General features: G+C 41.0%; 1 protein-coding gene across 9 annotated transcripts in view; it reads right to left on the minus strand.

Annotated features, from left to right (window-relative positions):
- The window catches only part of LOC117517424 (neurexin-2-like), a 643,324-nt gene that overhangs the window by 371,625 nt on the left and 258,360 nt on the right, over positions 1 to 13,339 (minus strand). For all 9 annotated transcript variants that reach the window (XM_034178438.1, XM_034178436.1, XM_034178437.1 and 6 more), the window contains 2 exons: positions 12,450 to 12,640; positions 9,924 to 10,097 (listed from right to left, as the gene is read on the minus strand). In XM_034178438.1, coding sequence (XP_034034329.1) covers positions 9,924 to 10,097; positions 12,450 to 12,640 — 365 coding nt within the window. The remainder of the gene's footprint in view (positions 1 to 9,923; positions 10,098 to 12,449; positions 12,641 to 13,339) is intronic.

A 13,339-nucleotide genomic window follows, 5' to 3' on the forward strand; every position in this document is an offset into this window, starting at 1 on the left:
ACACTGCCAGGAGCTGCCAGGAGCTCTTGCTTGCCTCTACTGGTGGTTGGCTCTCACTGCGGTATTGTATCACTTCCTGTTCCGGAGCACAGCGGTGTTTTTCTGTATCTGTTAGCTGTTTAATCTGCGCAGTTAGATTGATCTAGTTATCTAGATTACGATTTGTTTCCCAGTGTAATCTTTACGTGCCTTAACTAAAGCACTCATTCTGCTGAATCACCTCTAAATTATTTACACATTATTCACTTTGCGTGTTTTTAGGAATCCGCTAGCTTAGCGTAGCTACTAGCTCTTAGCCGATTTAGCATGGCGGCTTCTCCTGTCTCTCCCGCACTTTTCTGCTCTGGGTGTGAAATGTTTAGTTATTCCTCGGCCTCCTTTAGCAGTAATGGTACTTGTAATAAGTGTAGCTTATTCGTAGCTTTGGAGGCCAGGCTGGGCGAATTGGAGACTCGGCTCCGCACCGTGGAAAATTCTACAGCTAGCCAGGCCCCTGTAGTCGGTGCGGACCAAGGTAGCTTAGCCGCCGTTAGTTCCCCTCTGGCAGATCCCGAGCAGCCGGGAAAGCAGGCTGACTGGGTGACTGTGAGGAGGAAGCGTAGCCCTAAACAGAAGCCCCATGTACACCGCCAACCCGTTCACATTTCTAACCGTTTTTCCCCACTCGACGACACACCCGCCGAGGATCAAACTCTGGTTATTGGCGACTCTGTTTTGAGAAATGTGAAGTTAGCGACACCAGCAACCATAGTCAATTGTCTTCCGGGGGCCAGAGCAGGCGACATTGAAGGAAATTTGAAACTGCTGGTTAAGGCTAAGCGTAAATTTGGTAAGATTGTAATTCACGTCGGCAGTAATGACACCCGGTTACGCCAATCGGAGGTCACTAAAATTAACATTAAATCGGTGTGTAACTTTGCAAAAACAATGTCGGACTCTGTAGTTTTCTCTGGGCCCCTCCCCAATCAGACCGGGAGTGACATGTTTAGCCGCATGTTCTCCTTGAATTGCTGGCTGTCTGAGTGGTGTCCAAAAAATGAGGTGGGCTTCATAGATAATTGGCAAAGCTTCTGGGGAAAACCTGGTCTTGTTAGGAGAGACGGCATCCATCCCACTTTGGATGGAGCAGCTCTCATTTCTAGAAATCTGGCTAATTTTCTTAAATCCTCCAAACCGTGACTATCCAGGGTTGGGACCAGGAAGCAGAGTTGTAGTCTTACACACCTCTCTGCAGCTTCTCTCCCCCTGCCATCCCCTCATTACCCCATCCCCGTAGAGACGGTGCCTGCTCCCAGACTACCAATAACCAGCAAAAATCTATTTAAGCATAAAAATTCAAAAAGAAAAAATAATATAGCACCTTCTACTGCACCACAGACTAAAACAGTTAAATGTGGTCTATTAAACATTAGGTCTCTCTCTTCTAAGTCCCTGTTGGTAAATGATATAATAATTGATCAACATATTGATTTATTCTGCCTAACAGAAACCTGGTTACAGCAGGATGAATATGTTAGTTTAAATGAGTCAACACCCCCGAGTCACACTAACTGTCAGAATGCTCGTAGCACGGGCCGGGGCGGTGGATTAGCAGCAATCTTCCATTCCAGCTTATTAATTAATCAAAAACCCAGACAGAGCTTTAATTCATTTGAAAGCTTGTCTCTTAGTCTTGTCCATCCAAATTGGAAGTCCCAAAAACCAGTTTTATTTGTTATTATCTATCGTCCACCTGGTCGTTACTGTGAGTTTCTCTGTGAATTTTCAGACCTTTTGTCTGACTTAGTGCTTAGCTCAGATAAGATAATTATAGTGGGCGATTTTAACATCCACACAGATGCTGAGAATGACAGCCTCAACACTGCATTTAATCTATTATTAGACTCTATTGGCTTTGCTCAAAAAGTAAATGAGTCCACCCACCACTTTAATCATATCTTAGATCTTGTTCTGACTTATGGTATGGAAATAGAAGACTTAACAGTATTCCCTGAAAACTCCCTTCTGTCTGATCATTTTTTAATAACATTTACATTTACTCTGATGGACTACCCAGCAGTAGGGAATAAGTTTCATTACACTAGAAGTCTTTCAGAAAGCGCTGTAACTAGGTTTAAGGATATGATTCCTTCTTTATGTTCTCTAATGCCATATAACAACACAGTGCAGAGTAGCTACCTAAACTCTGTAAGGGAGATAGAGTATCTCGTCAATAGTTTTACATCCTCATTGAAGACAACTTTGGATGCTGTAGCTCCTCTGAAAAGAGAGCTTTAAATCAGAAGTGTCTGACTCCATGGTATAACTCTCAAACTCGTAGCTTAAAGCAGATAACCCGTAAGTTGGAGAGGAAATGGCGTCTCACTAATTTAGAAGATCTTCACTTAGCCTGGAAAAAGAGTCTGTTGCTCTATAAAAAAGCCCTCCGTAAAGCTAGGACATCTTTCTACTCATCACTAATTGAAGAAAATAAGAACAACCCCAGGTTTCTTTTCAGCACTGTAGCCAGGCTGACAAAGAGTCAGAGCTCTATTGAGCTGAGTATTCCATTATCTTTAACTAGTAATGAGTTCATGACTTTCTTTGCTAACAAAATTTTAACTATTAGAGAAAAAATTACTCATAACCATCCCAAAGACGTATCGTTATCTTTGGCTGCTTTCAGTGATGCCGGTATTTGGTTAGACTCTTTCTCTCAGATTGTTCTGTCTGAGTTATTTTCATTAGTTACTTCATCCAAACCATCAACATGTTTATTAGACCCCATTCCTACCAGGCTGCTCAAGGAAGCCCTACCATTATTTAATGCTTCGATCTTAAATATGATCAATCTATCTTTGTTAGTTGGCTATGTACCACAGGCTTTTAAGGTGGCAGTAATTAAACCATTACTTAAAAAGCCATCACTTGACCCAGCTATCTTAGCTAATTATAGGCCAATCTCCAACCTTCCTTTTCTCTCAAAAATTCTTGAAAGGGTAGTTGTAAAACAGCTAACTGATCATCTGCAGAGGAATGGTCTATTTGAAGAGTTTCAGTCAGGTTTTAGAATTCATCATAGTACAGAAACAGCATTAGTGAAGGTTACAAATGATCTTCTTATGGCCTCGGACAGTGGACTCATCTCTGTGCTTGTTCTGTTAGACCTCAGTGCTGCTTTTGATACTGTTGACCATAAAATTTTATTACAGAGATTAGAGCATGCCATAGGTATTAAAGGCACTGCGCTGCGGTGGTTTGAATCATATTTGTCTAATAGATTACAATTTGTTCATGTAAATGGGGAATCTTCTTCACAGACTAAAGTTAATTATGGAGTTCCACAAGGTTCTGTGCTAGGACCAATTTTATTCACTTTATATATGCTTCCCTTAGGCAGTATTATTAGACGGTATTGCTTAAATTTTCATTGTTACGCAGATGATACCCAGCTTTATCTATCCATGAAGCCAGAGGACACACACCAATTAGCTAAACTGCAGGATTGTCTTACAGACATAAAGACATGGATGACCTCTAATTTCCTGCTTTTAAACTCAGATAAAACTGAAGTTATTGTTCTTGGCCCCACAAATCTTAGAAACATGGTGTCTAACCAGATCCTTACTCTGGATGGCATTACCCTGACCTCTAGTAATACTGTGAGAAATCTTGGAGTCATTTTTGATCAGGATATGTCATTCAAAGCGCATATTAAACAAATATGTAGGACTGCTTTTTTGCATTTACGCAATATCTCTAAAATCAGAAAGGTCTTGTCTCAGAGTGATGCTGAAAAACTAATTCATGCATTTATTTCCTCTAGGCTGGACTATTGTAATTCATTATTATCAGGTTGTCCTAAAAGTTCCCTAAAAAGCCTTCAGTTAATTCAAAATGCTGCAGCTAGAGTGCTGACGGGGACTAGAAGGAGAGAGCATATCTCACCCATATTGGCCTCTCTTCATTGGCTTCCTGTTAATTCTAGAATAGAATTTAAAATTCTTCTTCTTACTTGTAAGGTTTTGAATAATCAGGTCCCATCTTATCTTAGGGACCTCGTAGTACCATATCACCCCAATAGAGCGCTTCGCTCTCAGACTGCAGGCTTACTTGTAGTTCCTAGGGTTTGTAAGAGTAGAATGGGAGGCAGAGCCTTCAGCTTTCAGGCTCCTCTCCTGTGGAACCAGCTCCCAATTCAGATCAGGGAGACAGACACCCTCTCTACTTTTAAGATTAGGCTTAAAACTTTCCTTTTTGCTAAAGCTTATAGTTAGGGCTGGATCAGGTGACCCTGAACCATCCCTTAGTTATGCTGCTATAGACGTAGACTGCTGGGGGGTTCCCATGATGCACTGTTTCTTTCTCTTTTTGCTCTGTATGCACCACTCTGCATTTAATCATTAGTGATCGATCTCTGCTCCCCTCCACAGCATGTCTTTTTCCTGGTTCTCTCCCTCAGCCCCAACCAGTCCCAGCAGAAGACTGCCCCTCCCTGAGCCTGGTTCTGCTGGAGGTTTCTTCCTGTTAAAAGGGAGTTTTTCCTTCCCACTGTAGCCAAGTGCTTGCTCACAGGGGGTCGTTTTGACCGTTGGGGTTTTACATCATTATTGTATGGCCTTGCCTTACAATATAAAGCGCCTTGGGGCAACTGTTTGTTGTGATTTGGCGCTATATAAAAAAAAAATTGATTGATTGAATTGATTACAAACACAGAAACCACCAACAGGACAGTTACATAAATAATAAGAACATCTACATACGTAAATAAATAACAAATAATGAAAATGCATGATCACATAACATAGAGTGACACGTTGTCTGGGTGCCGAACAGACAGGTGGGGGCGTGTCTGCTCACAGCCATAGAGCTCTGCTCATGCTCCGGGCTGCAGGAGCTGCACACAGTGCACCTTGTCCATGTCTTTGTTGATTTCAGGCATTTTTCCCGCACTGATTACAGGCCAGCAATTGTAGCGCAGTCGTAAACGGACCCGGCGCCATGAGGGGGGGTTTGGGGGTGACGCCCCCTCACGTCATCAACCTCGCCCCCTCGGATATGAGAGTTATCAAAAATAAAAATAAAAAAGAAAGAAAAAGAAATACTGGAAAATATAGCACCTCACAGTTTCGCGGATTTTTTTAGTCCAATTTTGCATGTTTTTTTTTTTTTTTTTTAAACAGCGCACTGTGCTCTGCGTCCTCATCAAGCAGGCCGGTTTTCTGTCGAGATGACGGGACACCTGTTGCGGCACCGCGAAGGGAGAGCATGCGCATTGTGTTCTGCGTGTCTGTTTATAAGAATCTTCACTCGGAAAAAGACACCTGCAGCGAGGTGTGAGTGGAAAAAGGCGCGACAGCGGAGCGGCGCCAGGACGAAGAGGCGCGATCAGAGGAACTGTGAAATACTGGTCAGTCACTATTAATAATTTCTTATGTGTCCAACCTCGTAGGTTGATCGTTAAAATTAAATTCGTTAGTTCTAAAAGCCATCATAATTATTTATAGGAAAATGTTCTATTTTTATTTCTCAAACAAATGTTTGGGCCTGAAAACAGGTTGGTCTTATTTTTCTACTAAGGTTTGAACTTTGAGAGTGTTTACACATGAGAGAAAAGTGAGAAAATGTTAATGCCTGTTTGAGAAAAGTGTATAGTGTGTAGTGAGGGGTTTTACAGCCTTAAAACGTCTATAATAATTGTAAAAAATAACGCTGACTACTTCACGGATTTCGCCTATTGGGGGCTATTTTTAGAACGTAACTCCCACGATAAACGAGGGACCACTGTATATCTACATGAAAGGTTTATGTGGGGTTAATCTACTGTCTCGTGTCGTTTCTCAGATCAGTTGTTGGTTTGGTTTTGTGGTATGCAGGAGATCACTTGACCGAGGGTTTATATGTTCAAATAATAATTAAAAAATACTGTCATCACTCTTTACTCTTAGTCAGTCTCTTACAACGGTGTAGCCTAAATACACAAGCTTTCTAGGAGCGCACCCAATTCATTATACATGCTCAGAGGCACGTACCCTCCGGTGCGCACTTTTTTGTGTGTGTGTGTGGGGGGGGGGGGGGCAACCCCGTCCCCTGTGATAAACTCATCGCCCCCTTAATATTTTTTTTCTGGCACCGGGCCTGGTCGTAAAGTTTCGTGGTTTGCTCATACGAGTTGTTACGACGCGAGTCGCCTTGAGTTGTACATATTCGCACTATGTGTGAAGGGGCCCTAACATTTACTTTCACTTCCATTTCAGTGCAGACAGTATGAACACAAGATATTTCATGTTTGTGTGGTCAACTTCATTTCAGTTGTTAATATACAATAATTCCTGCATTTCAGGCCTGTAACACAATCCAAAAAAGGTGGCAATTGGGGTAAGTTAGGTAATGTGGTAATAAATAAATAAATTTATTTCAAGCAAGTGATGTCAACAGGTCATTGTAATCACAAATTTGTACATAAACAGTGTTCAACAAAGATTAAGTCTTTGAGGAGCAAACATAAGCAGAGGATCTCTAGTTCAACAATTGTATGAGAAAATTATTACAGCTTAAAAACAATGATTCGCAAAGAAAGAATGAATTTGCATATTTCTCCCTTTACAGTGCATAATATCTTTAATATAATATCGTCCTGGCATGTTTGCAGGTAGAATGGGCCAAAATAATAGCTGATATGATTCATCACTTGGCCAATGCCAAAACATTTTTTAAGTGTTTTTTAAGAAAGAATGGCAACATTATAAAGTGGTAAAATGCTTTTTGAGATGTGTTGCAGGCCTTAAATGCAGGAATGGATGTATATTAAGAAATTAAATGAAGTCGATCAGACAAAACGTGTTCATACTGTCTGCAATGAAACAGAAGTAAATATAAGGATAGTAGAGAAGCTTGAATCTTCGACTGGACTGGGTTGCTTGACGTGAGGACGTTTCGCTTCAAATCACAGAAGCTTCCTCAGCTAAAATTCTTGCTCTGGTAGTCTGACTTCTGTCTTGACTCTTGTAGAGAAGAATAAACCAGAAGCCAACAAAAGCTGGAGTTTTTTAACCTAACCAGACCCCTCCTACTGAGAGGCCGACTGCTATAGGCTAGTGACTAAACAATAGCTCTAATTAGCACCTATTGTGCACTCTCCTAATGATTGGATGGAAGCCTCCCCTGATGGCTCCCTTGAACTCCCTTGAATTACCATGAACAAAAGACTGAAACTGCTTAGACCTGAGTACCCCATTGTAAACAGGGGACAAAGCGTGTCTGAGACCCGCCCCTCGGTTAAGGCTGGGTTTCAACTATTTTACAAAGAATGCTTCCTTGACACCTCTCTCAAACCATTTCTTCTCTCTGGCTAAGATTTTAACTTCCTTGTCCTCAAACGTGTGGTTAGTGTCTTTCAGGTGGAGATGAACTGCAGACTGAGGTCCACTGGTGAACTCTCAGCGGTGCTGGTATAGCCTCTTGTTTAAAGGTTGCTTAGTCTCACCTATGTAGTGTTCATTACAGTTTTCCTGACATCTGATATAATACACTACATTGCTCTGTTTGTAACTAGGGATCCTGTCCTTAGGGTGAACTAATTTCTGTCTCAAGGTGTTAACCAGTTTAAAGTAAACTGGGATTTTGTGCTGTCTGAAGATCCTCTGTAGTTTTTCCCCTACTCCTGCTAAATAAGGGAGAGACACTCCTCTTCTTCTTGTCTCTGTCTCCTGTCTATCTGGTCTCTTTGTTTTCTGGGACTTCTGCACTTTGTCCAGGGACCATCGTGGGTACCCACATACTAAGAGGGCTTTCCGTACAAGTTGTTGATCTTTAGCCCTTCCCTCTGCAGTTGTGGGCACCTGTAGGACTCTGTGTTGAAGCGTCCTGATCACCCCGAGCTTGTGTTCAAGGGGGTGGTTTGAGCCAAAGAGCAGATTGGTCAGTGTGAGTGCGTTTTCTGTAAACCTCTGCCTGTTCTCTCCAATCGTAACATCACAGTCCAAGAAGGCTAAATGGTTGTTTCTGGCATCCTCATGTGTGAACTTGATATTGGAATCCACCGAATTGATGTGTTATGTAAAGTCCTCGACCTCCTGTTGCTTGATTTTAACCCATGTGTCATCGACATATCTGAACAAGTGACTGGGAGAGATGCCCGTGAACGACGTCAAGGCTGTCTTCTCCACTCACTCCAAGTACAGATTGGCCACAATGGGGGATACTGGGGACCCCATCTCACAACCATGGATCTGCCTGTAGTAATTCCCCCTAAACAGGAAATACGTGGTGTTAAGACAGATCTCCAAGAGTTGGCAGATCTGTGGTCTGGTGTGAGTTTGGTTCTTTCAGGTAGAGACACATCCTCCAGCAGTCTCTGCCTCACAGCTGAGATGGCCTCAGCGGTGGGGATGCAGGTGAACAACGAAGTCACATCAAATTACACCATAGTTTCATCTGCCTCCAGCTGCAGGTCCTTGATCTTGTTCACAAAATCTTGTGTGTTCTCCACAAGGTGGTCTGAGTTACCCACTAGAGGAGCCAAAATCCACTTGAGGTGCTTGGTCAAATTGTATGTGATGGAATCTGTGCTACATACAATAGGCCTGAGTGGCACGTCCTGTTTGTGGATTTTGGGCAGTCCATAGATGCATGGAGTGGTGTCCCCCGGGTACAGTCTGTAGTATGTCTGCCAGTCGATAAATATAAGGATCTTTTTCATTTAAAATTTGCATTTTCCATACTATCCTGGCCTTTTCTGATTTGGGGTTGTAGAATTTCCATAATATTTGTATCTTCCATGTCATATAAAAAAAGTAATGTTATACTTTGTTGTTGATTTCTTGTGTGCAAAATGCATGTTGTGTCCTGTAAATCAAGATCAAAGAAATCAAAATCAGATATCAAAACTCAAAAGCAGGTACTTCCCGTTACTCCAGATCTCCAGCAAATCCTAATACGATCTTCGGCTCATCTTTTCACTAAATTTCATTGAAATATCTTGCTGACTAATTCTCATTTTTACAGATATGTAACTTGAAAGGATACTAACTATGACAAACCATTGTGTGAAGCTCAGGGTTGTCCATGAATGTGATCTATTGCATGGTGTGATGAAGCAACATGCTGGGCTTGAGCCACATAATGTAGTGGTCGCCTAGCCATAATGCGCCGGCAGTAGCCTATAACTTTCACACATTTAGGTGAAGTAACAGCATCCACAAAAATGTTATTACTCAAATTTGTCAAAGTTCGTGAGAGAAAACAGGAATAGTTGAACATATTGAAAATCCCATCAGAGTGAAAACAAGACCATAGTACAATGATGGAGTTCAACACTGACACCTCAAGGCATGGACAAGGTTTCAAACCTCGACCTTCTGGGATGCATATCCATAAACATGAGAGCGGGACTTTATAAACTAACAGCAAAGAAAACCTCATTCCAGTGCATCTAAACATTTCAATCTTCATAAATGTCTCCAAAGACAGAAAGATGTGCCTGCAACTTAATTAATCTAATCATTCTCCAAAGTGTTAATTTAATTTATTTTTTAAATCTATTGGCTGAATCTGTGACCTTTTTTCTTCTGCCACTGGCAATCAAAGTCATGTTCATACTGTGATGTGGTCATTCTTGCTATGAAGAAGACATTTCACGTGTCACCTTCAGGCCAAACTCATGAAGAGTCTTGTGACCACGGCAATGTGAACTGTGAGACATTAACCTCAGAGGTCTGTGACCTGCTGAGTGCTTTGAAATCAACAAAAGCTGCTGCACTTCTTGTCGACAGAGTGATAAGACGACATGTTAGCGTGTATAATCAGAAATAATAAATGCACAAATTGTGCTTGCTGGCCAGTCATGATGGAGCAGTTTTATAATATACCACATCAAATGTGGTTGAATTAGTTTCAGTCACTGTGATAATTGCCACTGAAATGCAACAGTTGGCGTGTCTTACCTCCACAGCCGCGCTCCACCTGCCCCACCTTGTGGAGGGCATCTGCCAGCAGGTCAGGAAGTCTTCCGTTCAGGTCCACAGAGGCCAGGCAGCCCTTGTAACCTTCCCGGGATGCTATCAGCCGAGGCAGGCTGCTGTACATGCTCTTCCCCACACCACCGATGTACAGCTCCCCTGAGAGATACAAGAGTCGGAGAACATTACTTCCAGCAAAAAAAAAAATAAATAAATAAAAAAAACAGAGTGCAAATGCACGATAAAGGATCATCATAGCTTTGTGTGCATATCACAAATAAGCTACGTAGACTCAGTGGTGGGCATAGTTCCACTAATCCGCTAATTAGCAACGCTACCTTTGTTGTTCAGCTAACTTTGAAAACCATCAGCAGACCAACTGGCTTCTGCTAAATTTAGTTTTGTTAACTTTTAGTCCACTAACATTTTTTTTGCTGGAATAGTAAATAAAGCCAGAGGATCACAAACGTTTGTAAACCCTAAAAATCACACGTTAGTCCCTGTCTATTATATGTTTTGCAGCTGTGAGGAGCAGAGCTCAGTGTAACCCCAGCAGTAGGGGCCTGGCTCCCTAGTTGTTGCTACAAGAGAGAGAGAGAGAGAGAGAGAGAGAGAGAGAGAGAAAGAGAGAGAGAGAGAAAAAGAAGCAATTTATATTCAACATAGACTGCCCTACCAGTGTGGCAAAAGGCATATAAGGCAAAGCAGGTGTGACTTATGGTTCGATTTAAAAACCAAACTAATTTCGGCCGTTTATTGATTTCAATGTCAACTCTGTCATTTTTCCAAATTGAAAATGTCACAGATATCTGTTAGTTTAAATTAATGCACTAATTCTGAAGGTTTGAGCATTAAAACTCACAGATGCCAAAAGGCATTATGGGAAAATGAACCGCACTCGTCACTGGTTGGCTGTTTATTTATTTGTAAAAAAAACAACACACAAGCTACCGTAATGTGTGTGTTGGTGTTTACAAATAAATGTTTTTGTAAATATGTAATTTGTTTTTATTTGTAAAAAAAGGCATTTGTAAAACTGAAAATTCTGTTTAAGTGTGATTCAGTGCACCAAATGGCAACCATGTGACAGTTGGATGCTATTTACACTCCCATCCAGTAGGTGGTGGTGTTCTATCGATTTTGACCCAAAATGCATGGAACACTGCCATGAATTACACTTAACAGAATTTTCAGTTTTTGCCTTGGCAGTGTTCTCTGCATTTTGACGGGGGGTGGGGTGGGGGGTGTTGATGATGGCAGATCATTTGAATTTTCGCATAATGCCTTTCGGCACACGTGTCTGTTTAATGCTCAAACCTTCAGAATTGGTGCATTACTTTAAAAAATATGTGCAATATGATATTTTCACTTTGTAAAAGTGACAGAGTTGCCGTTAATTTTGATAAACTGTCCGGAATTAGTTGGTGTTAAATTAAACCATAAGTGAAAAGTGCTTTACACTTCATGTCTCCTGCCCACTGTCTGAGTACATACATGCTGAAAGTAAATGATTCTTCTTTTTTTTGTAGTGATGGACCAGGTACACAAAGACAGACGTTCTGGCTTTTCATTTGCTTTTGGTTTGTAATCACCTTTGAATTTACACAGCAGCACTTGTGGTGCTTAAACTTGAAACTGGCTTAGCGTACTGAGTAGGCATGGGCAGGTATGAGATTTGGATGGTATGATAACTGTGGGCAAACATACTGCGGTTTCACTGTATTATGTATAGCTTTAAAATGTGCTTTAACAACATTGTGGCTATTTGCATATGAAGCGAGTGTGATTCAGGCACACTGTGTGATGTCTACCACTACGAGCGCTTTTTCATACCGCGGTATACATTGAAACCGGTTATCGGCTCATGTCTAGTACTGAGTCAATACTAAAAGTTAGCGGTTAGCTGTAACTTCCTCTAAAATTTTTTTTATCAGTTTAGTGTTATAAAAGTTAATGTTTCAGTTAGCGGATTAGCGGTTATCGAAGCTAACTTTTTGGTTAGCTGTGCCCACCACTGGGTGTGTGCCTTTCCAAATCATGTCCAATCAACTGAATTTACTCCAGGTGGACTCCAGTTAAGCTGTAGAAACATCTCAAGAATGATCAGTGAAAACAGGATGCACCGGAGCTCAGTTTTGAGCTTCATGGGAAATGCTGTGAGCACTTCTGAACATGTGATTTCTTAGTTTTTTTGTTTTTAATAAATTTACAAAAATAAAAAAAAACAACTTTTCACATTATCATTATGGGGTATTGTGTATAGAATTCTGAGGAAATAAAAGAATTTCATCCATTTTAGAATAAGGCTGTAACATAAAATGTGAAGAAAGAGAAGCACTGAATACTTCCTGGATGCACTTTATAATGTGATTTTATTTTATTTTCCATTATGCATGCTAACCTATAGGTATCAGTCAGTTACAACAGGAAATAGCATCACTACATCGCACGATTTAAAATCTTCATTATAATGTCTACATCTCATGTTTACTCTGACATACAGCAAGTTACCTTTTAAATCTAGGTTACGGGCTCCATTGGCATGCTGGGTGACTGTGCGGGAATCAATCTTGAGGGTGTGCACGTTGTTGTTGTCACGGGAGATCACCACGTTGTGCCACTGGTTGTCACTGAGCGGTTTGTCTGAGTTTCCCTTCATTAGTGACGGCCCATTTCCCAAGTCGAAAACATAATGAATGTACCTACAGCACAACACAGATGTTTGTTCTTAGTGCATCCTGTCATCATTTCACCACACACGAACTGTATCGCCAATCAAGTGCATAATTATAAGGCATTTTGAAGAAATAGCTTTAGTATAAGCTGAATCTCATTTGAATCACAGTTTAAACAACAATTGAGACATCAGATTGAACAGCATGAAAACGGTGACAGAAATGTGGGAAGCTGCTTATAGTCTGTTTTGTCTTTGCAAAGCTTCTGCAGTAGAACAAGACCTCCTGCTGACTAATTGCTTACTGTGAGAAAGTCGGTGCAAAGTGTGACGTTGGGGAAGTACAATTTTTGCTTTGCTTGCTCTGTTTTGACACAATCGCCTCTGCCATTCTCTTTGTAACAAAATTATTTACAATGAATAAAACATTTGCAACATATTTTTCCACAGAGTCAAACTGATAAATGTGCTCAAGTAGGTCTGAGGATGAGAATAACACTGCTGCCGCGGTAATGGGAAGTATTGTTTTTCACTCTGCTTCTTGTCTGTTAACACAATTATCTGTGATAAACAAATAATTGTATAGTATTTCTTTTTGTTTCTTTACTGTGCTGCAGCCTTCAAGGTATGAATCATAATTAGATCATTTGGAGAGCAAGAAAAAAAACAAACAAACATGTAATTCAAGTTTCTTGAGAACAAATACTGTTGTGCTGAAGCAAAACAG

The sequence above is a fragment of the Thalassophryne amazonica genome, chromosome 9, assembly GCF_902500255.1.
Source record: "Thalassophryne amazonica chromosome 9, fThaAma1.1, whole genome shotgun sequence".
Taxonomy (NCBI): domain Eukaryota; kingdom Metazoa; phylum Chordata; class Actinopteri; order Batrachoidiformes; family Batrachoididae; genus Thalassophryne; species Thalassophryne amazonica.